The following is a 25,398-nucleotide window of genomic DNA, read 5'->3' on the forward strand; positions in this document are numbered from 1 at the left end:
TGTGGCAGATAAAACTGTTGCCTGTGATGCTGGTTCGTGTCCTGGATGCTCCAGTTCCAATCCAGCTCCGTGATAATGGCTTGGGATAAGCAGTGGAAGATGGCCCAAGTGTTTGGGCCCCTGCCACTCACATGAGACCCAGATGAAGCTCCTGGCTGTAGCCTGGCTCAGCCCTGGCAGCTGCGGCCATCTAGGGAATAAACCAGTAGATGGAAGCTCTCTCTCTCTGTATATATATCAGTCTTCTTCTCTTTCTGTAACTCTGGCCTTCAAATAAATAAATAAAAAATTTTTTAAAGTCTTTAGTAAATAGGCTTTGGTATCCACTCATTCATTCTAAGTGAAAAATAAACATTACACATAGTCTTTCCAACTTTATTATGTATAAATACAAATAATGATTTTTAAATAAAATACTTGGATCTAAGAGAGAGAAATCATATTATCCTGTAAACACTTTGGCCAACTCCTAGTAAAGTAATGAAAAATTACCTACTAAGTAAAACAGACCAGTGAAAAAGTTCAGTTTGTGCTCCTGGCAATGAAGAATTAGACTTAAAAAACGTGCCCTCTTTCATACAACATATTCTCATAACTATTGCATGGTAGTCCAATTTCTAAATAAAATTATGAATTAAGTTACAGGTTATTGTAATAATGTAGCTAAGAAGACTGTGAAAATTAGCCAAGGGTCGAAGGATTTAGTTAAGACTTTATATTAGGGTGAAAGATAACACAGGTCCTTAACCAACTCTAAAGGAAAATTGACAGTAAACCTTTCAGTCACAACTAGTCGCGATTTTCATTCAGAAATGTTTGTTATATATCAAATTTCTCTTCACAGATACTGTGTCCATTTTCTTCATAGTCTTCTCTTGTTACCACCATATCTTCAAAATCATCGTTCTCTGATATCAATTTTCCACCTTCCCAAGCATAAGTAATAGGACTGAAAGTAAACATAAAATAAATGAATCCAGATGATTTTATAGAAATCAACTGATGATTTATAGAAATTAACAAGTAAAATGATTGAAACATTAGTAATTAAAATGTGGCAAGCTCTACCCAACTTAACGGAAAATCATTTAAGGTTTAGAAATAAGTGTGGCCGGTGCCGTGGCTCACTAGGCTAATCCTCCGCCTGCAGCGCCGGCACAGCTGGTTCTAGTCCCGGTCGGGGTGCCGGATTCTGTCCCGGTTGCCCCTCTTCCAGGCCAGCTCTCTGCTGTGGCCCAGGAGTGCAGTGGAGGATGGCTCCAGTGCTTGGGCCCATATACCCATATGGGAGATTTGGAAGAAGCATCTGGCTCCTTGCTTTGGCCTGCAGCCATTTAGGGAATGAACCAGAGGATGGAAGACCTCTCTCCTCTCTTTCTCTCTCTCTCTCTGTAACTCGGCCTTTCAAAAAAATAAAGTAAGTGAACTGAGGTTTTTTTTTTTTTTTTAAATATTTATTTATTTGAAAGGAGAGTTACAGAGAGGCAGAGGCAGAGAGAGAGAGAGAGAGAGGTCTTCCATCCACTGGTTCACTCTCCAAGTGGACACAATGGCCAGAGATAAGCCGATCGAAAGCCAGGAGACAGAAGCTTCTTCTTGGTCTCCCATGTGGGTGCAGGGGCCCAGGGACTTGAACCATCTTCTACTCTTTCCCAGGCCATAGCAGAGAGCTAGATTGGAAGTGGAGCAGCCAGGACTTGCACCGGCACCCATATGGGATGTCGGTACTGCTGGAGTCAGCTTTACCTGCCACACCACAGCACCGGCCAATGAACTGAGCTTTAATTTGATCAACTGCTCATAATTCAATGTTAAGGCACTTGCCAAGTCATGAGCCCATGTTTATTTATTTACAAATATATTTCCCAATAAAGAAATAAGGACTGAATAGGATGATCTATAAGCACTTCTTCCAGCTCTAAAGTGCCACCTTAATTTTCTTTACAGCTTAAGTAAAAGTGATGCTGCTTTCTCTCATAAATAAGGTAGGTGGTAGACATAAAAAGTTTTGACCAGGGGCTGGCACTGTGGCATAGTAGGTAAAGCTAGTGCCTGCTGTGCTGGCACCCCATATGGGTGCTGGTTCGAGTCCTGGCTGCTCCACTTCTGATCCAGCTCTCTGCTATGGTCTGGGAAAGCAGAAGAAGATGCCCCAAGTCTTTGGGCCCCTGCACTGGTGTGGGAGACCTGGAAGAAGCTCCTGGCTCTTGGCTTCGGTTTGGCACAGTTCCAGCCATTGTGGCCACTTGGGGAGCGAACCAGCAGATGGAAGACCTCTTTCTCTCTTTCTCTCTCTCTCTCTCTGCCTTTGTCTCTGTAACTCCTTCAAATAAATTATTGGAAAAAAAAAAAAAAAAGCTCTGACTACTAAGTTAAAATGTCAGATGAATAAATTCATTTAAGGCAATTAGAATTTTTTTAGAAATCCAAAATAACTTATGAATTGAAGTAACTCATCTCTATTTATTTATTTATTTTTTCATTCAGGAGACAAACAGGCAAAGGGAGCTCTTGTCCACTAAGTTCATCCCCTAAATGTCTGCAATGGCTGGGCTGGACTGGGGTGGAACTAGGAGCTAGGCATTCAATGCAGGTCTCCACCACAATGGCAGGAGCCCCATTACTTAAGCCAACACCACTGCTTCCCAGGGTCTGAACTGAAGCTGGAGTCAGGAAACAAACTCAAGTACTCCTATATAGGACAAGTCATCCCAAAAACCAGGCCAGACACCCACCTTGACATAACTTATCTTGATGCCTCAATTCTTAAATTTCTACTCTTAATAGAAGCTGTCAAGAAATGATACATCTCTGATAAATCAGATAATAACCTTATTTTCTGTCTATAAAAATAAGGACTGGTTTACTATATATAAGTGATCTTATATTAACTGAGCACTCATTATGTAGCAAATGTTATGGTTGACACTCTACACAGAATCCTATTTAATTCACTGAAATATAAAGTTTATAATTCTGATAAGACAAAGAAAATGACAATCTAATAGATGAAATAAACTTGCTAACATGATAGGACCAGGCTTTAAACTCAAGTCTGCCTGTAGACCACCTAGTTACAAGATTTCATGTTCTGTTTCTATGTAAATGAACACTTACTTTTCAGGTAGCACAACAGAAACATCATAATCAGTTGGAGTGAGACATCGAACTTCTGAGTAAACCCGATCCCTAAATCCAGGGAAAAGGGAATTTCCTCCTGTCAAAACAATGTTCTTAAAAAAATGTGGCTGCATTTCTTTAAAAAAGAAAAGGGGGTAGGGGTGGAGAAAGGGAAGACAAAAAGCATTAGATAATCTGTTTATTTATCTTTCTGTAAAGATCTGGATGAGGGATTAGGTAAAAAGCAATTAGGGATTACAGTTACCAGTTGAGAGACCATATAATCTTTGAGGTCCATTTTAAGATTTGTAATGCAGTTGCTTTATTCAGAGACATTAAATGCAGTGAAATATGACCCCACAGACTTCAAAAGGAAAAGCTAAGGGACTTGAACCGCAGCTTCCTATTAAGTATGTGCAAGCTATGCATAAATGAGTACTTCTGAGCCCACATTTCCATGTTATCTCACTAAGACAGTGGTTTATTTTGCAATATATACCTTTGACAGTGAAAAACACTCCTAATCTGTAATAATATTTAAAGAAAGGATCTAAGTATGAACAACTTAATATATTACATGATTGTAAACATTAGGTGCCATAAAGTTAGCCAGTATTAAAAGCCTAGAAAACACTATGTGGAAATCCACCAGGAACTGATAAGTGCTGGCCATCCCACCTAATACTCATTAAGGTGAGGACAAGGTTCCCCTGAATTGAGTCTCATGATAAAATATTAAAACAGGGTAGCACAAAATGTTGTAAACATTGTAGCTGCAACTTTATATCAAATGTGAAGTTAAGATAAAAATACTTGTGAAATAATTATGTTAAGTTGATAGCATAATTTTTTTAATGAGAGGAAAACACACTGCATGTATTAAATTTTCTAATACCTGCTGTTTCCTATGAACTAAGTAGATAACATATAAAAGTACTCTGAAACTCGAATAAGTCAGTCCCATCAATAGCTGAAAACCATTAAACTGTTAAATTATGAATTTTTATTCAGTGCAGATCTGTGTTACATTGAATCTTTTCTGAAACAGATGAGGCAATTTAACACTTCTTGGAGAAATACATTCTTCAAGTTTAAATACACTATTAACAACTTCTCCTATATCAAGTTTATAATATAGGACAGTCAAGCAGGAGTTATTAAAGAGCATTATGGGATCTGGAAATCTCCACAAATAAAACAGACTTGCTACTTTCTTGAAGTTACTCAAACAAGAGTTCACTGAATTTATGATTTTTCAGAAAAACCCTTATTCTTCAATATTTTACTATACTGGTTATGTACCTTCAGGTAAGTTCTGAATTGAATAGACAATAGCTTCTGGAATTCCCATTTCTTGAATGCCTATATCGGAAGGATTAAAAGTATTTCTGGAACAGCAAATCGCTCATTGGCCAAACGAAGAATTTGTTCTCCCAGATTTATATTTTCCACTCAATACCATCTCCTCCCTTGGCTAAAAGAAAGAATAAAATAAAATGTTAAAGCTACATTACCAACTCACATAACTAATGATTAGCAATATGTAATAGTAATATATTAATCATGTTCTTGGAAGTTTCAGCTTTCTCAAAAATTAGAAAAATGTGGCATTCTTTCCTGTTGCTAAATTGAAACAAATAATTCTGGACTTCTATTGACTATTTCCCTGAAAATAATCTGGCATCTTTATTCTATACATTTTAAAACAGAAAGAAAGAAAACAGAGGAGAACTTCATAATCCATCTATCATGATATGCTGATTTCAGTTTGCAAAGAATGTACTCTGGTAAAAAATATTTACCATGTCTTGAATCCTACCACTATCTACTTTCACTCCCCAACTTTAGATGTTTATTAGACACTGTGCCTCAATTCTGTTAGAAGTTCCCTTTTCCCCTGTACAAAAAAGCTACATCTTTAAATTTTTGTTGGGAAGTGGTTGGAGGAAGAAAGATAGGAGCACGGGTAGGAAAGAGGTAGTGGGGAAGAAGCATCATGTTCCCAAATCCGTATATATTAAATGCATGAAGTTGTATTTCTTAAACAAAATAAATAAATAAGATCAAATAAAGCCCCAACTAATAGTCAAATGAAAAAAAATTGTTGTTACTACAAATTTTTCAAAATCAGTTTCCATATCTTTGAAATTACCTTATGACACTAATTTTATATGAGGCTTATGCACAACAAACACAAACTTTAAACAACCATAACTCATATTTTCTCCCAACCTACGTATTCTGTGAGCTTTGTCCTAAAGTGACCAGAAAAAAATAATCTCCTTCCACAGCAATTTACATCATTAAAATAATTGTCCCTTCTCAATTTTAAAAAGAATCATAGTAACTCTCCTTGATTCAGTTTTAGACATGCATTTAATTTAATTTATATATGTGCAGATTTCCTCTCATAACAAAGTATATCCCAACCCTTTATACAGATATAAAAGTACTCAAAATATATGTAAAGAAAGATTAATAATTTATTAAGAGTAATATAGGGACTGCTGTTGTGGTACAGCAGGTTGAGCCACCTCTTGAGACAATGGCATTCCATATTGGAGTGCCAATTGAGTCCCACCTGCTCTGCTTCCGATCTACTTCCCTGCTAATGCACCTGGGAAAGCAACAGATGATGGTCTAAATACCAGAGCCCCTAATACCCATGTGGGAGATCTGGCTCCTAGCTTCAGCATGGTCCAGCCCCAACCATGACAGCCATTTAGGGAGTTTACCTGCAGAATGAAGATCTATCTCATTTCTCTCTCTCCCTCTTTCACTCTGTCTTTCAAATAAACTATTTTTTAAAAGAGTAATATGTGTATATATATATTTATACATATAATAACTTGGTACATGGCAAGTATTCAATACATTTTTGGATAATGCATGTAAGCCAACAACATGTCGTTCATTGTACTGGGTATTTTTCATATCTCACTGAACTATCACATAACCCTGTAGACAGACATATTGTCCTTTTATTAATGGTATAGTGAGCTCAGCAAGGTTATGTAATGTACTCAAGGACATTCATATAGTCACCCAAAGCACACACAAAATACTGTTTCTACTTCAATGCCACTGATAACCTGGACGTGAATGATTCACATTTCTATCATTTGGGAATTCCAGGCTCAAAACATTCTTATGGAATAAAATATCTTGAAAATCACACAATATTCACAATACTCTAGGGAGAATAAAAAAACTAGAAATCCTCTTTAAACTAATTAAATTATTGCTATGATAACAAAAAAGATTATTCCTTGCCCAAGAAATATTCTTAGGCCGGCGCCATGGCTTAACAGGCTAATCCTCTGCCTTGCGGCGCCGCCACACCAGGTTCTAGTCCCGGTTGGGGTGCCGGATTCTATCCCGGTTGCCCCTCTTCCAGGCCAGCTCTCTGCTATGGCCCGGGAAGGCAGTGGAGGATGGCCCAAATCCTTGGGCCCTGCACCAGCATGGGAGACCAGGAGAAGCACCTGGCTCCTGCCATCGGATCAGCGTGGTGCACCAGCCGCGGCGGCCATTGGAGGGTGAACCAACGGCAAAAAGGAAGACCTTTCTCTCTGTCTCTCTCTCTCGCTATCCACTCTGCCTGTCAAAAAAAAAAAAAAAAAAAAAGTAAAAGAAATATTCTTTCTTACATGGAATGGAAAACATTTCCTATGAATTTACAAAATAATTTAAAACTGGCACTGCCTTGAGTTAAAGGATGTAACTCATATTGCCAACATTCAAAATAACCTGGGGATAGATGCAGACAGGCAAATTTCAGTTGACAAAACAATGGAGGCTATCTAGTTTATTTATAGCACTGATTTGCAGAACAGCACCACATGACTTACCAGGATCAAAGAGCTAATCAGCAGAAACCCAGAACCAGATATTCCTGTTAAATGTTAGCACCAAAGTCATTAATCATTGATATGTACTCTGGTACTCCTGGTAGGTTTTGTTTTTAAGAGTACAATTCCAAAGGATTTTTGTTTTAGACACAGAAAAATGAAGGAACTTAGAAGGGTGCCTGGGAGTTGCTATTTTATTCAATGTAGCCCATGATTACTACACACCCCTCACAGATTTAGTCCTGGTACCATTAAAGAAATGATCAGTTCATGTTACAATAAACAGCTCTGCAGAAAGTGGTAATCATTAACAACAAGGGCAGTTTTCTCAATTTACATAAGCCAAGTAAACACCTTATTGTGTTTACACAGAGGATGCACTGTGGTAGGCATCCTCTTTCTGATCAGAAATAAAACTGAAATTCTATCGTTTGTAATCAGTAATGATATTGTAAACTTTATTTTTATTACTATTACTAGCACTAGAAAATCAAGGCTTCCCCTTTCAACTAAGCATTTTAAAATATTGGCTAATAAACTAATAAAATATCTGAGTTTAGGCCGGCGCCGTGGCTTAACAGGCTAACCCTGCGCCTTGCGGCGCCGGCACACTGGGTTCTAGTCCCAGTTGGGGCGCCGGACTCTATCCCGGTTGCCCCTCTTCCAGGCCAGCTCTCTGCTATGGCCTGGGAAGGCAGTGGAGGATGGCCCAAATCCTTGGGCTCTGCACCTGCATGGGAGACCAGGAGAAGCACCTGGCTCCTGGCTTCGGATCAGTGAGATGCGTCGGCTGCAGCGGCCATTGGAGGGTGAACCAACGGCAAAAAGGAAGACCTTTCTCTCTGTGTGTGTCTCTCTCTCACTATCCACTCAGCCTGTCAAAAAAATAAAAAAATAAAAATCTGAGTTTTAACAGTAAAAAAGTTTTCAAATATAGCAGCCAGCATTATGGGGTAACGCAGGTATTACGCCACCTGCATTACCGGCATCCCATATAGACACCAGTTAAGAGTTGCAGCTGTTCTACTTCTCATCCAGCTCTCTGCTGCCTCTCTCTCTGTGTAACTCTGCCTTTCAAATAAACAAAATGAAGCTTTAAAAAAAAGTTTTCAAATATATTTCTTAATTTTATATAGTTTTGTTTTTCAAATTTTATAAATATTTATTAGTCCTTATCAAAGCTGTTCTGGGCTGGCGCTGTGGCACAGCAGGTTAACACCTTGGCCTGAAGCACCAGCATCCCATATGGGCGCCAGTTCTAGTCCCAGCTGCTCCACTTCTCATCCAGCTCTCTGCAATGGCCTGGAAAAGCAGTAGAAGATGGCCCAAGTTCTTGGGCTCCTGCACCTGCATGGGAGACCCAGAAGAAGCTCCTGGCTCCTGGCTTCAGATCCGCACAGCCCCGGCCATTGCGGCCATCTAGGGAGTGAACCAGTGGATGGAAGACCTCTCTACCCCTCTCTCTAACTCTTCCAAATAAATAAAAATAAATCTTTAAAAAAAAAAAAGCTGTTCTACATCAGCCAACAATGAAAAAAGTATTAAAGAAAGTCAATAAAACTTAGGGTTAAGCCTAATATAGAAATTATTCATAAAATATATGTGATTCCAATCCAAATACTATGAAGGACCCTTATGGGGGAGAGGGACAAGAAACTAGGCCTGGGCAGATATCAGGGGCTTCTTAAGAGGTTAGATGTTCCCCAGAGTCCAGCGGGCAGGACGTTCTCTGGGAAGGAAAAGTCAATCCCCTTCAGATAACCTCTAGGCATGCCCAGAGCAGAGCTGCCACTCCCCTTCAGAGAATCTCAGCACTCTCCTCAGCACTCTCCTCAGCTGGTTCCCTCAGCACTCTCCTCAGCATTCTCCTCAGCTGGTTCCCTCAGCACTCTCCTCAGCACTCTCCTCAGCTGGTTCCCTCAGCACTCTCCTCAGCATTCTCCGGTATGCTAATTGTCCCTCCGAACCAGCCAATCCCGTGTCACCTCTGTATTCCATATGCTAATTCGTTGCCTATATAACCTGTGTGAAACTGCCGCTCAGGGCTCCTCACTGCCTGAGGTGGAGGCCCGTTTGCGCAAACGTTCAATAAAAACCTCGTGCTTTTTGCATCAACTGGTCTGGATCTTTGGGCGTCCTCCCGAGCAAGTGGGCATCTCTGCAACTGAGAGGTCCAACAACTAATGACACTCTTCTAAGATCTAGAAAAAATGCTAAAATGAATATATTTTTAAAAAGAGAATACTGAATACTCCATAAACTAATGGATTATCATTGGTAAGGCAGATAAGAAATTTTTAAAAGGAGAAATATTTCCTAGTTGACTGTCCCATCATCTGGAAGAAAATTTCTTTTCTTTTTAAGAAGTACACACTAAACATTTCTTGGAAAAGGAACTGAGAACATGGTTAAAGACTTTAAGTACCCCCTGGTGATTCCAATAATGTTAGGTTTGGGGAGATTGGAAATCTGTTCCAATTCCCACTACTGAGGTAGTCTTAAGTCTGATTTATATCTCACCTCAATAATCTGTCATATAAATATATATAATAATTTTATATAATATATATAATATATATATAATATATATATAAATTTCAGGCATCCTAACTATAATTACATAAAACCCATGCATCTACCAATCAGCTTAATCCAACCTCACAAATAAGTTAACACACCCCCTTCCATTTTGTTAACTTTTATATATATATTTAAGTATTCCTAAATAGCATAATTATTCTGCATACACTGAAAGTGTACCTTGATTTCTAAATTGTGCTTTTCTATTCAACATCATGCTTCCAAGATTCACCCACGCGCTCATGTAGTCCTACTTCATTTTATTAGTTTATTTTATAGTATGAATACATGAAAATTTATTTATTCTTATTCCACTGGTAGATATTTAGGCTGTTCTCAATTTTTCACTATTTTAAAATGTACTACAATGAATATTATAACTGTCTCTTTGTGCAATTGTGCTTACATTTTTAACCAAAGATTTCTAACTTCCCAATCATCGCCATCAAGCCTGTAACTGGAAGGGCAAATTTCACATTTAGCCAAACACAGAACTGTCTTAACTGAACTGATCAAAGGTAAGAAGAAATGAGTTTATTTTTCCATCAAAAATAAACTGCTTCTCTGCCTCTCAACACTTTCAAAGTGCACTGGATTTTGCCCTTCTCAACTAAAATTGGATTCTATCAGATCAAACATAAATAAATTCCAGCATTGGGTTAGCTATGTCAATATGTTAACAAGAAAATAACCAATTTCTAAGTGGATTTAAATTAATTCTTAAGGAAGCAGAAAAGGGTTACAGAACTATAGTACAAGTAAGGAAACTGTTTATCTCCAGATTTGTCCCATGTTCTATTATTAGGTTCAAAGTGCTTTTTCTTAATAAATATTATGAGAAATTTGTTAGTCAAATTTATATACTGTGCTTCGAGAAATGGCCAACAGGAAAATCAACAGCTCCCTATGACCCTGCCACTCCTCGCTGGAAATGAACTGCTTTTCAAATCTGGCTGAGGTGATCATTAGAATAAATACTGAGGATTTCAAAAATTACCTTACAAAAGCCCTTTTTAATTGTACTGAAGTCAGGCAAAACATAATCGATCATTACTATATTTTCTTCTCCTTTCAATCTAGAAAACAAAATAGATTTATGAAATGTTTTCATTATGGGTAACATTACTCAGGAACCAACTTTCCAATTTTTAGATGATCAGCATACATACTTTGCAATGTCCATGTCTTTGTAAAAATCCTGAGAGACATAGCATACATCTTCTTTCACTTGGTTAATCACATGTGTTTCATCCATAACATGAAGCTGCCTAACAAAATATAAAATTGAAAAAAATGTAAATATTACCCATATTTATCATTTCAAATATTTTCTCTGGAATTAAATTTTCAAGTAACTGATTTTTCAACATATTCAGCTCTTGAATGTATAAAATATATTTAACTTGATGAAATACTATTTCTCTGAGAACAGATTATTAGTTCAGTTTTTAGGTAGGAAAATGGAAAACATGTGTTAATGTGCCAAGGTTTAACTAACCAGCAAACTTCCCCCTACCCCAACCATCCTGAACAGAATCTTGCTACAATGCTTAACTCTAAACTTTCTTTTCTGATTACAAAAGCACTGTGAGTCAGCACACAGTACCAAGCACATAGAAGATGTTGAATAAATATTTGATGAGTGATTATAAGAAAAGACAGTCTCAATTTAAACAGAAAAAAAAAAGTGAGTTTATTTCCATCAAAAAAATTTTTTTGAAGATTTATTTGTTTCAAAGGCAGAGTTAGAGACAGAGATTTTCCATCCACTGTTAACTTCTCAAATGGTCACAAGGGCCCTGGGACCAGGTGGACGTCAGAAGCTTGGAACTATATCTGGGTATGCTAAGTGGGTGCAGGGGCCCAAGCACTTGGGACATCTTTTGCTATTTTCCCAGGTGCATTAGCAGGGAGCTGAATCAAAAGCAGAGCACCCACGACTCAAACCTGCAGCCACATAGGATCCCAGCATTGCAGGTGGCAGTTTAACCCACTATGCCACAATGCCAGCCCATCAAATATTTTTTCTGTGGAGACATTTTTATAATACATGTTTACATTTTGTTTTCAATATAAATATCATCTAATTATCTTAGGCTATTATATTATTTTTTAAAAGATTTATTTATTTATTTGAGAGGCAGAGTTACAGAGAGAGTTTGGGTTCACTCCCCAAATGGCCAAAATGGCCAGAGCTGGGCCAATTCAAACCCAGAAGCCTAGAGATTCTTCCAGGTCTCCCACATGGGTGCAGGGGCCCAAGCTCTTGGGCCATCTTCCTCTGCTTTCCTAGGCCATCATCAGGGAGCTGGATTGGAAGTGGAGGAACCAGGACTTGAACTGGCACCCACATGGGATGTCAGTGTTGCAGACAGAGGCTTAACCCACTATGCCACAGTGCCAGCCCCCTGCTATTATATTCTTTAAAAATATTTTTTACCGGTTTAAAATAGTCAATCAAACTTTATTTATCCATGTTTCTTTTTTTTTTTCGACAGGCAGAGTGGATAGCGAGAGAGAGAGACACACAGAGAGAAAGGTCTTCCTTTTTGACGTTGGTTCACCCTCCAATGGCCGCTGCGGCCGGCGCACCACGCTGATCCGAAGCCAGGAGCCAGGTGCTTTTTCCTGGTCTCCCATGCAGGTGCAGGGCCCAAGGACTTGGGCCATCCTCCACTGCCTTCCCGGGCCATAGCAGAGAGCTGGCCTGGAAGAGGGGCAAGCGGGATAGAATCCGGCACCCCAACCGGGACTAGAACCCGGTGGATTAGCCTGTTAAGCCACAGCGCCGGCCTTATCCATGTTTCTAATGGTGGAAATTTAGGTCAGGAAGGGAAGATATTTGTGTGTTTATTGGCACAGACTCTGCGTTACAGACATAGGTTTGAGTCACAACTTAGCAGATAAGATACTTTGTCTGTTTGGGACTCAATTGCTTCAACTCTACAAGGGCAGTAAGAGGGCCAGCATTGTGGTGTAGTGGAAAAAGCCGCTGCCTTCAACACTGGCATTCCACATGGGTGCTGGTTCTAATCCAGCTCCATGCTAATGGCCTGGGGAAAGCAGTGGAAGTTGGAAGAAGCTCCTATTCCTGGCTTTGGTCTAGCCAAACCCTGGCTGATGTGGCCATCTGGGGAGGGAACCAGCAGGTGGAAGATCTCTCTCTCTCTCTCTCTCTCTCTGTCTCTCCCTCTCTCTTTCCAACTCTTTCAAATAAATAAATAACTATTTTTAAAAATTTAAAATAAAAAAGGGCAGTAAGAGCACCTATTTAATAGAGTTGTAAAAAGTAATTTTCCTAATGCTTATCATGTGTGTAGCTCAGTCCTTATACTCAATAAATTAAAACACTGCTTGTATGTTTTTTCTATAATATCATTATATATCATATTATATCTTCTGTAAGATGTACCATTGTACCAATCAGAAGAAAAATGCTCATTAAACGTAACAATTCTAAGGTATTAAGGATTGCAAAATTCACAACAATTTCAGAGTAAAATATGAACAAAATACAACTCGAAATCAATGAAATGGGGGCCAGTGCTATGGCATAGTGGGCTAAGCGTCCACCTGCAGCACCAGCATCCCATATGGGTGCTGGTTCTAGTCCTGGTTGCTCATCTTCTGATCCAGCTCTCTGCCATGGCCTGGGAAAGCAGTAGAAGATGGCCCAAATCCTTGGGCCCCTGCACCCACGTGGGAGTGAACCAGCAGGTGAAAGACCTCTCTCTCTGCCTTTCAAATAAATACATAAAATCTTCAAAAAAAAAAAAAAAAAAAAAAAAGAATCGATGAAATGTATTTTAATCCGTATCTCTGACTACCTTATTACTTATTCATACTCTGGAGGCAGAAAGAATATCAAGTAATGTTAGTTTTTTTGGTATATTGCCAAATTGTTTATCAGAACAATTCAAGTTATGCTCTGATCAGCAGTCAACAAGACTGTCAAACAAATATGCAACATCATCTTCTGAAAATAATTCTCTTAATTTGAATTGAAATATTGGGATTTTAAGAAATTATTTATTTATTTAAGAGAGAGGGATAGAAAGCACCAAGAGCTCCCATCATTCCCCAAATGCCTGCAAAAGTAGAGTGGGCCAGGATTGAAGTTAGGAGCTAGGATCACAATCCAGATCTCTCATGTGAGTCACAGGAATCCAATTATCTGAGCCATCACTGTGGCATCAAGGTCTACAGTAATAGGAAACAAACCATGGTCTCTTTCTCTGCCTTTAAAATAAATAAAAACAAATGAAATTTAAAATTTTACACATCGGATGGGTATTGTGGCACAGTGGGTTCAACTGTTGCTTTGGATGCCCACAACCCATATTGGAGTGCTAGTTTAAGTTCTGGCTATTCAGTTTCTGATCCTGCAACTAACCCAAGTGTTTGGTGTCGTCACCCATGTGGGACATTCAGATGGAGCTCCCAGTTCCTGGTTTTGGCCTGGCTCGGCTGTGTTTGAACCAGTGGATAGAATATTCCCTCTGTCTCTCCCCATCTCTCTGTTGTACTGCCTTCCAAATAATTTCTTTTCAAAAAAAAGTTTGATTCAGGATTAACTGTTCAGTCTGTCTCTCTCTCTCCTTTTAAATCCATTGAAACAGTTTATTCGCATATAGTGTTCCACCTCTAGAAGTAGAATCCTAGGACTTTCCTTCCTGTGTGTTTTCATCTTACTTCACCATCCATTACAGCAGCTGAGTTTGTCAGTACAATGAAACCAAACTGACAGGATGGGAACAAATCATTCCATTTTCCTGGATCTTTGAGCTGCCCATCAAATCTGGGGATGAGTATGCCACGCTTGTTTAGTTTGCCTGTTCACAATGATTTTTTTCATCAATGATTTCATCAATGATCATCAATGACTTCAAATTTGTTAATATAACCATGCTTCATCCTCACTGCCAAACCCAGATGACGACTTTGGAGCATTGCCTAGTGAGAACCTGGCATCCTACTCTCTTCTCAGTATTGCCGATGCCCTGCAAGCATCAGCCAGGACAATCATGAGAATCATCACAGAAAGATGGTAGAGAACTGTTAGTATCACTTTATTTAATTATTACAGTTTTGGTACTGGCACGGTGGTACAGCGGGTTAGTTGCCTGCAGCATCAGCATCCCAAAAGGGTGCTAGTTTGAGTCCCAGCTACTTCATTCCCAATCCAGCTCCCTGCTAATGTGCCTGGGAAAGCAGAAGATAGCTAAAGATGCTTGGGCCCCTGTACCCATGTGGGAGACCTGGAAGAAGCTCCTGGCTCCCGACTTTGGCCTGGCCCAGCCCTGGCCATCAGATGGAAGGTATCTTTCTTTCCCTCCAACTATGCCTTTCAAATAATAAAATTTTAAGTAAATAAATACAATCTTTAAAAAAATTATTACAGTTTTAAAATGTTTTTACCATACTAAAGAAAGTCTCCCTTTTACTATTTTTTTTTTTAGAAGTATATCCAACTATTCTTATAAGCTTCTTTTCTTCAAAGTTGAAATTCAAAAGTCCTGATTTTTTAAATACATGATTCTTTTTCATTCAAGGTCAAATGTATAGTGTCTAGACCCAAGCTCCTGGGTTCTGGTTAATGTCGACTTTGCTTTCCTAATTTGCTGCTTCTAATCTCACTCAGGTGAGAACCTAAATATCCAAACTTATTGAAACTGAGTCTAATTTTATTCAATTCTGCAGTAAATAACATTCACATAATTATAATTTTGTAAATGCTATTTATGATTTTCTATTTTTAATAACTAATCTATTTGCAAAGCAAGATATTTAACTACAGTTAAAAAGTAGCATGCAAATATTATAAACCTCAGTGATTTAGAAGAAATGGTACAGCATGAGGCTTAATGAAGAAAGTCAATTTCTACAGGTTACGTTCTATAGGATTCTACTTCTGTAATACTCTTGAAATAAAAATAGAGATGGAAAGCAGGGTAGTGGTTGTCAGGAGGTAGAGCCAGGATGGGAGAGCAAATATAAAGAGGTGGTACACAGGAGTTCCTTTGTGGTGATAGAACAGTTTTGTATTTTGGTTGTGCTGGTGGTTATAAAAACTTATACATGGGAACAGCATTGTGGCACAGGTTAAGCCACCACCTGCAACACTAGTACCCAATATGGGTGCCAATGAGAGTCCCAATTGCCCCACTTCTGATCCAGCTCCCTGCTAATGCACCTGAGAAAATGGCCAAAGATGGCCCAAGTGCTTGAGCCCCTGGCACCCACATGGGAGACCCAGATGGGAGTTCCAGGCTCCTGGCTATTATGGCTATTTGGGGAGTGAATGAGGAGATGTAAGATCTCCCTCTCTTTGTACTCTGCCTTTCAAATAAATGAAACAATCTTAAAAAACAAGGACAACAAAAAACTTATACAAGGAATAAAACTGCATAGAACTGTGTATACACTCACCAAAATGAAGGTATGTAAAAATGGTGAAAACTGAATACAGTATGCAGTCTAGTTAACTAATATATCATTGTGAATTTTATCATTTTGATATTGTAATAGTTAAATACAATGTCACTAAGCACACACAAGACTGTGTACTACTCTTAGAGCTCCCTAAGTCTATAATTATTCACAAATAAAACTTAAAACAGAAAGTATTAAAGCTGGAGAGGACAGGGCCTAAGGGGGTGGCTATGGGCATTGTCCTTTTTAATGAAAATGTTCTAAAATTGTTCTAAGGGACAAATATATGGGACTAGCACTGTGCACAGTAGGTTAAGCCTCCACTTATGGCACTGGCATCCCATATGGGCACTGGTTCATGTCCCTGCTGCTTCTCTTCTGATCCAGCTCTCTGCTAATGGCCTGGAAAGGCAGTGGAAGTTGGCCCAAGTGCTTGAGCCCCTGTACCCTAGCTTCGGATCAGCCCAGCTACAGCCACTGGGTCCATTCAGGGAGTGAACCAGCAGATGAAAGACCTGTCTGTAACTCTGCCTCTCAAATAAATCTTTTTTTCTTTAAGAAAAAGGGACAAATATCAATATGTTAAAAGCCACTGTAGGGCCGGTGCTGTGGTGTAGTGGGCTAATCCTCTTCATGCAGCGCCAAAGTCCCATGTTGGCACCGGTTCTAGTCCTGGCTGTTCCTCTTCTGACCCAACTCTCTGCTATAGCCTGGGAAAGCAGCAGAAGATGGCCCAAGTCCTTGGGTCCCTGCACCCAAATGGAAGACCCAGAAGAAGCTTCTGGCTCCTGGCTTTGGATCAGCCTAGTTCTGGCCATTGCGGCCATTTAGAGAGTAAACCAGCAATGGAAGACCATTCTCTCTTTCTCTCCCTCTCACTGTCTGTAACTCTACCTCTCAAATAAATAAAAATCTTTTTTAAAAAAGCTGCTATAACTGTAGGCTTTATTGTACAGTATGTGAATTACATCTCAATAAAGCTGTTTTTTTAAAAATTAATGGTACACCTGACAGAAAGAGGGGCAGACATTCAGCACGCTGGTTAAGATACTGTGGAGGGTACTTGAATCCTGTATTTGAGTGACTGGGTTTGAGTCTGAGCTGTGCCATCAATTTCATGCTAAAATACACATTAGGAGTTAGGCAGACGATAGCTCAAGTACTTGGGTTCTACCACACCCATGGAAGACTTGAACTGAATTCTGGGCTCCTGGCTTCAGCCTGGACCTGGCCCCATGTGTTATGGATGTCTGGGGAGTACACTACCAGATGAAAAATCTGTCTCTGTCTCTTAGTGACAATTTTAAAAGAAAGAAGGAGGAAAGAAGGATAGAAAGAAATGTAGATCCATTTATTTTCTCATAAAGGGTACAAAACCATTTTCAAAGGGATACTGACACTATCATACCAAAGTTAATGCAGCATGTAACTGAGATTTTAAGAATTATACTTGTTTTTAAACACAATAAAACTAAAAACAGTACGATTAAAATTTAGAAATGCAAGGGAGTTGAGAAATGGCTACGTGTACTAAATTCCTCATCTTTCAATACTAGCCAAACTAATACTAGTTAATCAAGAAACAGAAATATATTATTAAGGCTTATCAAGGTTAAAAATTTAAAAATAGGTACAATGCAAATATACTTCATGTGGAGTGGATCTGACATGAGAGATGGAGATAAAAGATCTCAGATTTATTTTCCTTTTTTGATCCTTTTTTTTTTTTAAAGATTTATTTATCTATTTGAAAGTCAGCTACACAGAGAAGGAGAGGCAGAGAGAGAGAGAGAGGTCTTCCATCGGCTGGTTCATTCCCAAACTGGCCGCAACAGCTGAAGCTGCGCCGATCCAAAGCCAGGAGCTTCTTTTGGGTATCCCACATGGGTATAGGGGCCCAAGGATTTGGGCCATCTTCTATTGCTTTCCCAGGCCATAGCAGAGAGCTGGATCTGAAGTGGAGCAGCCAGGACTCAAACCAGTGCCCATATGGGATGCCAGTGCTTCAGGCCAGGGTGTTAACCCGCTGCGCCACAGCACCAGCCCTTGATCCTTTTTTTTTTATATGCATTTTTTTTTGTGTTACCATGTTCATGTACATTTTAATTTACCATGTTAAAAAAAATTTTTTTTTGACAGGCAGAGTGGACAGTGAGAGAGAGAGACAGATAGAAAGGTCTTCCTTTACCGTTGGTTCACCCTCCAATGGCCGCTGCAGCCAGTGCGTTGTGGCCGGCGCACCACGATGATCCAAAGCCGGGAGCCAGGTGCTTCTCCTGGTCTCCCATGCAGGTGCAGGGCCCAAGCACTTGGGCCATCCTCCACTGCACTCCCGGGCCACAGCAGAGAGCTGTGGAAGAGCTGTGGAAGAGGAGCAACTGGGACAGAATCCGGTGCCCCAATTGGGACTAGAACCCGGTGTGCTGGCACCGCAAGGCAGAGGATTAGCCTACTGAGCCGCGGCACCGGCCCCATGTTAAATTTAACATTTAATTTTACCATGTCCGTGTATAATAATTTTAAATTATTAAAACATTAAAATTTCACAAAATGTAGAAATATCTTCTGGGTAGACACAACTATTATATATACTAGAAAGCTTCCTGATATGAATATCATTAGTATTTACATACATTATTCAATTTTTTTAAGCAATAATATAGAACACCTTTCTATTCATAAAATTAAGGTAAGGATTAATCTTAAGTAACTTCAAAAAGTCCATCCCTAGAACCTTATCCTTTCAAACAACCGAGCTAAGTCATACCTGTAAGATATGATCTCCTTTAGATGATTGGTTAAGAGTTTTCCTCCCACATTTATCCTAAAAAGGGAGAATTCAAATTTGGCTCAGTTATCACACATTTCATCCTAAGAAATAATATGAAATAAGAAATAATGAAAAATTAAATGCACTCACCGAATAATTGCTTCTTTTTTCTTTTTACTTCTACAATAAGGAACTATGTGTGTAAAGGAGTATCCACTATCTACAATGATGCAGCATAATTCAGAAGGATTATCTCGGAAATACCTATGTGCACTGAGAGCCCCAGCTATTCACGAAAAGATTGAAAAAAGAAAAAGAACACATTAAACAAAAGGGAAACAGTAATTTAAAGCAATAGATGGAACAAACTAAAGATGTTAATTTATGATATTCATAATTGATACATGGTATTTCTAATGCTTAAACTTCAAAACATCATAGATAATGTATGGAATACAAAAAGAAACACTGGTTGGTCAGGTTTTAAGAGTAAATATTCATATCTTTTTAAAAATTTTTATTTATTTGAAAGAGATACAGAGAAAGGTAGAGACGGGGAGGGGGGAGGGAGAGGGAGAGAGAGAGGCAGCAATGGCCGAAGCTGAACCGATCCAAACAGGAGCCACGAACTTCTTCCAAATCTCCCATGTTGGGTGCAGAGGCCCAAGGACTGGGCCATCCTCTGCTGCTTTCCCAGGTGCATTAGCAGGGAGCTGGATCAGGAGTAGCCAGGGCTAACTGGCACCCATATGGGATGCCGGCACTGCAGGCTGGGGCTTTAACCTACTGTGCCATAGCACCGGCCCCTCATTTCTAAACTTATGGTAATTATTACAACAAAAGCTAATGTTTACTTAGCAATTTATATCTCAGGCTCTATTCTAAACTCTACATAACTTGTTTCTTCTAATACTCATGAACAGTCCTATTTACAGATGAAGAGAAACCCAAGGCATAGAGAAGTTCAGTAACCTGCCCAAAGTCATGTCATGGAAAGTAGCAGAGCCAAGATTCAAGCCTAGGCAGCATGGCTTTCCAGGTTTTCCCAACCTCAGAACCATTGACAGTTTGAATCAGACAGTTAACCCTTTGTTGTTGGGGACTGTCCTGGTGTATTGTAGGACATTTAGCAGCATCTGTGACCTTTACTCGCTAGAAGCCTGCAGCACAATTACAGCTGTGACAACCAAAAATGTCTGCAGACACTGCCAAACGTCCCCTGGAAGCAAAATCATCCTTGCTTCAGAACATTTCTTGAGGTTATGCTCTTAACTAGCACAAGTTACTTTTGTAAACAGTATAGAGAACTTGAAATACTTAAAATCTGTAAGCTAAATATGAGGCATGGCTTTTTTCTGTTACATACATTTTTCCACTAACTCTTTGAAGACCCTTCATATGCATGGCCTTTTAAAAGTTTTGCACCAAAACAGCCTTATCTTTTAATTCCATTTTCCAGGAACACTTTGAAGTCTCCTTGTATTTGAATGTTTTAACTGTATACAATCATGTAATTCTGTAATAAAACTTGCTATTAAATGACATTTACAGATTGTTTTCGCTCATATTGGCAGACTAAGCTCTTAAAATTATTTTGACCAACAATAATAACAAGCACATCAATGGCAAAAAGGATAACTAGCTCAGAAAAGTCTTTTAGAGATTAGAAACATGGCCAGTTATTTCACTGGAGAGAAATATTATGAGAGCACTTTAAAAAGTTCATGGAAAATGGAATTAAAAGGTAAGTTTATTTTGGTACAAAAAAAAAAGAAATCCATGTGTAGTTTTTCCATAGAATGCATTTTCCATGTAATTAGAGAGAAAGATCTTCTATCTGCTGGTTCACTCCCCAAATGGCCACAATGGTCAGAGTTAGGCCAATCTGAAGCCAGGAGCCAGGATCTTCCTCCAGGTCTCCCACATGGGTACAGGGGCCCAAGCTCTTGGGCCATCTTCTATTGCTTTCCCAGGCCATAGCAGAGAGCTGGATTGGAAAAGGAATAGTGGGACTAGAACGAGTGCCCATATGGGATGCCAGTGCCACAGGTAGAGGATTAACCTACCACACCACAGCGCTGGCCCAGTGAGTACATCAAGTTTTAAAATTCTGTTTTATTGCCTTCGTATTCTGGGATTTTAAGAGTTTCTTTACGCTATTCATACTCATATCCATGTTAATTTAATTTCAATGTAAATTTTAACTCACCATTTACTCTCAATACTGCTTGAAACTGGTATTCTTCAAATAGAATTTCATTCATTGATTCTTGAATTGAAGTGAAGTTAAAATATGGTTCTGTGATAATAATGTTAGTATCTAAAAAATCAACCTATGAGATAGAAAAATAAAAAAAGTTTTATAATTTCTAGTGATTATCATCAACACTTGCTTTATAGAAATAAAATTACTTAGGCCTAACAATAAACCTAATGTCTTATTACTATGACCATTTTATTAAGTGGGCATATATTTATAATTTATATATATATATATACATTATTTATTCAAATAGATATGTTTATTAAATTAAGCAACCCAAGACACAGAAAAGCCACCAAAGTTCATGTAGCTACTTAGTGATCTTAGCTTAAAGAATCCATGTAGTTAATGAGTATTATGCAACTTTACCTTTCTTATTAGTAGCAATAATTAAATGGTAGTGTCAAACTGTTTAAAGATACATATATAAAAGTAATTAATATAGCTGCAAGTATTGGGGCTATAATTTTTTTTTAAAAAAAAAGGCAAGATGCAATATATTTAAAGTTTACATAATTCTCTCCTATATATTCTTGTAGAATTTAAACATAAACATTCTTAGTATAGCTATAATCACACTATTGACTCTAAAAGCAAGAAGTTGTCTTATAATATTTACCCGCTCAATGTAGGCAAAAACATTTGCTTGGTAAAATGAAAATTACATAGTGGGATTATCTAATGATATGTCAAGTAAAATTTAACCTTGAGTTTCATATGGACTATCTCCATTCAACCTCCACCTACTTCAAAATAAATTCTATTAATTTGCATGTATTGAATGTTTAGAAAATCAAAGCTGGGCAATGCTATATTTAAGTAACTCAAATATGTACTGAAAATGTATTTGCAAGTTTATAAATATTAAAATAAATGCTCTAACTTTTCATTCAAGTAACACATGAAAATAGAATTTGAATACATACTCTAATTTGTTACCTGATACATTTCTTTCCCAAAAAGGTAATCCCAAACTTGTCTTTGAACATCCCAATTCACCAAGTAGCCCTAAAAAATGTTTTAATCAAGTTGATTATTTAAGAATATTTGAACAATTTTCTAAAGTCAGAGTAATAGCTCCAAGTCACTGATTCCCATCTATTTATGGTAACCATTTCCAGCCTAATGCTGTATGAATTCTAAACCAATTACTTGGCAAATTTTTCTTCCTTTAAAAGTCAAAAAATTACAAAATAACAATAACTAAAATATCAAGAATTCAAAAGACACCCTAATACATAGAGATGCTTCTCTATACTTTTTAAAAATTCATGTGTAGGGGAAAGGAGGGAAGTATGGTTGTCTTCTTGGAAGTGAACTTGTGAAATACATAAAATCTGTTCTCTATATTAATAAACATAAAAAAATTAAAAGAAAGGTTAAACAGGTCCAACTTGATAGCAAAGCCATACTCTTAACTTCTAATTTCTTTTTTCTTTAATTTCTTAATTTCTTTCAGATTTATTTATTTGAAAGTCAAGAGTACAGAGAGAAAGGGAGAGAGAGACAGAGAGAGAGAGAGATCTTCCATCCACTGGTTCACTCCCCAGATGGCTGCAATGGTCAGAGCTGGGCCAAGTTAAAGCCAGGAGACAAGAGCTTTATCCGCTCTCCCATGTGGGTAGCAGTGGTCCAAACATTTGGGCCATCTTCTGCTGCTTCTCCCAGGATATTAGCAGGCTGAGAATCAAACCGGAGCCCATATGGGATGCTGACATCATGGGCAGAGGCTTCACCTGGTATGCCACAACGCTGGCTCCACTCTAATTTATCAAAAAAGAGGTGTGGGTTTTTGATCCAATAAAAGGCACTAAAATTATCCTTAAAAATGCATGTATGTATACCCGTTCAGTACACACAATCAATCACTAAATCAGGGTTATTTATTTTTATCAAGATAACTTAATTTCAATTATTGGTTTCAGTAACATCTTGGTTAAAATTTGTCACCTTTTTTCAGAGTTCTAAAAGTATTTTCTCACACACACACACACACACATACACATAGAGTCTTATACAATTAAAAATTATCTTTAAACTTAGGTCTGTAATGCTAGAGAAGGCATGCCGAGATTACCTTTTGAAAAGGAAGGATGTAAAACAGTCCAGAAGGGTCCTTTATTTCATCTATCTGGTTCGCAGTAAAAGTTTTAAGACGTGCTGTTTTGGACCTGAACTGACAGTTAGGAATAACTCTAAAAATAAAAGAAACAAATAACATAATTACGTCCTAAATATTTAGTTCCTAAAAATTCCCTTACTTAGCTACCACTCTCAGAAGCAAAAGATTAGTTTATCTGAACTGTTTTTTCATTCTTTTTTAAAGATTTATTTATTTCAAAGGCAGAGTGGCAGACAGGGAGAGACAGGGATCTACCATTCCCCAAATGCCCACAATGGCCAGGGCTGAGCCAGGCTGCAATAAGGAGCCAGGAACTCCATCAGGGTCTCCTAAGTACTTGAGCCACCATCTGCTGCCTCCAACGCACATTAACAGGTAGCTAAACGCAAAGGCAGGCAAATCTCAACGTGAGGCACTCTGATACGGGATGTGGTCACTCCAAGCAGTGCCTGGCCCCAAAATAATTTCTAAAATGCCTTTAAGTTCTAGTTTGTAACATATTCTATACTGGATCCTTTATTTTTCTCAGTCTTCAAGAAATCCATGTGGGTGGGCATTTGTTCTGCCACTGCAGAGACGAGAGCCAAAGCTTTGGTACAAGTCCCAGTCTTCTGACTCCAATATGGAAATTCTTAATACTACTCAGGTAAAAGTATTCTTAAGTTCAAAATTTTGGCCATAAAACTAAGTTCCCAGGCAGCCAAAGTTTTTCAATCAGCAAGATGTTACAAAGGCAAGAAAGTAAGAACTAGTTTTAAATTTGGTTTATGTCTACCAGGAACTTACAATCTGTTTAGGAAGACAAATCAAATCTGTTATCAATCATATAAATTATACACACACACACATATATACATATACATATAATCATGACACTGGGACAATAGCGTAAAAACTGGTTTGTACCTGCTTATTTACTTACCATACTATCAGCATTTTGTCTACATGTTAAAATATTCTTTGAGGACATAATTTTTAAAATATGCATTGTTGTCAATCTCATGGTTATAAAGTACACAAGTGTTATATTGAGCCAACTTGCTATTCATGGTTATTTAGCTTCCTTCTCATTTCCTCGCTACCATAAACAGTATAAATGGATAATACAGAGAATCCTGGTTCTTAAGTTGTCAAGTACCTCTAATTAATTCCTCAGGTAAGTGGTAATAGAATTGATGTGTCACAGGATATTAGCAACGAGACACGTGCCAAAAGGCTTTTCCAGGAAGACTAACAATTTACAGTCCTACTCTAGTAGACGCGGTTTGTGTTCCCTTTTTAAAAAGAAAAGGAGACAAGGGGAAAGGAAAATAAAATTCTGTGGATTTGACAGAACAACAACCATGTCTTAGGCCTGCTTATTTATCCAATCATACATTTTACGAGTATGTATTCTACGAACGCCACGGTAATACCTGTTTAATTCAGCTCATCTACCAGGTCAGCCAGTGAGCCAAAAAAGCATTCCAAGTCTCTAGACCCTAAGACAATGGCTTTGGGGCTTTTGCTTCACGGAGCCTTGAGAGGTTCCGACGAAACCTAAAATCGCCTCCCCCAGGGAAATGCACACACCCCCGCCACAAACACTGAAGATTCGCTCATGAACTGCATCTACAGAGGGAACGCACCTCAGAAAACCTATTTCCCCGGGCTATTTCCTGTTAGAAAACGAAACACCCATCCTACTTCCGGGGCCGCGCAGCCCCTAACCCAAACCCCCATCAACGCCAGTTCCAAGCATCACAGCCACCCACCCACCTCCCACCCAAGCATCACTCCGGCTCCGGGGCGAGCCGCGGTTCCCTGAAGTCCACAGAGGAGGCGGAGCCTGTGAAACTCCCAGGCGTACACGCTCACCCTTTACTTACGAGACATTTTCATGGCTGTAACCGATTTTGGCGTTGTAAGCTCCGTTGTCAAGCACCAACGTGGTCATTTTAGCTCGAGCCACACCAGTACCTCCGTGCTTTCCCTTCGCCAGTCTTCCGCTCAGGCTTTTTCCGGAACTCTATGGTTTGGTGGGCGGGGCGTCAAGGCACGCTTCCGGTCACCTTAGCAACGGAGGACGCCGGAAGTCAGCCGGCTGAGCCGGCAGGCCCGTCAGCTGGCATCCACTGTTTCCAAACCTGATCCGTTTTACCTGATGGCGAGATTCAACGACGAGAAACTGCCATGTGTTCTTTATTTCCCAGACTGACTCACGCCTGCAGGTGTGTGTGTGTGTGTTCGAATAGGTCAGGTAGTGAGATTTCTTGGCGAG

General features: G+C 38.9%; 1 protein-coding gene across 1 annotated transcript; it reads right to left on the bottom strand.

The window, feature by feature from the left end:
- Window positions 1-355: 355 nt before the first annotated feature.
- ACTR6 (actin related protein 6) lies at window positions 356-25,150 on the bottom strand. The gene is given in 13 exon segments (XM_062202002.1): window positions 356-949; window positions 3,118-3,256; window positions 4,423-4,503; window positions 4,506-4,554; window positions 4,556-4,594; window positions 10,549-10,627; window positions 10,721-10,819; window positions 18,751-18,807; window positions 18,904-19,039; window positions 20,963-21,086; window positions 21,956-22,024; window positions 23,094-23,211; window positions 25,007-25,150. Coding segments are annotated over 13 exon segments (1,188 nt in total). The 5' UTR covers window positions 25,075-25,150; the 3' UTR covers window positions 356-819.
- Window positions 25,151-25,398: the final 248 nt, after the last annotated feature.

Source organism: Lepus europaeus, chromosome 10 (assembly GCF_033115175.1).
Source record: "Lepus europaeus isolate LE1 chromosome 10, mLepTim1.pri, whole genome shotgun sequence".
Classification (NCBI taxonomy): domain Eukaryota; kingdom Metazoa; phylum Chordata; class Mammalia; order Lagomorpha; family Leporidae; genus Lepus; species Lepus europaeus.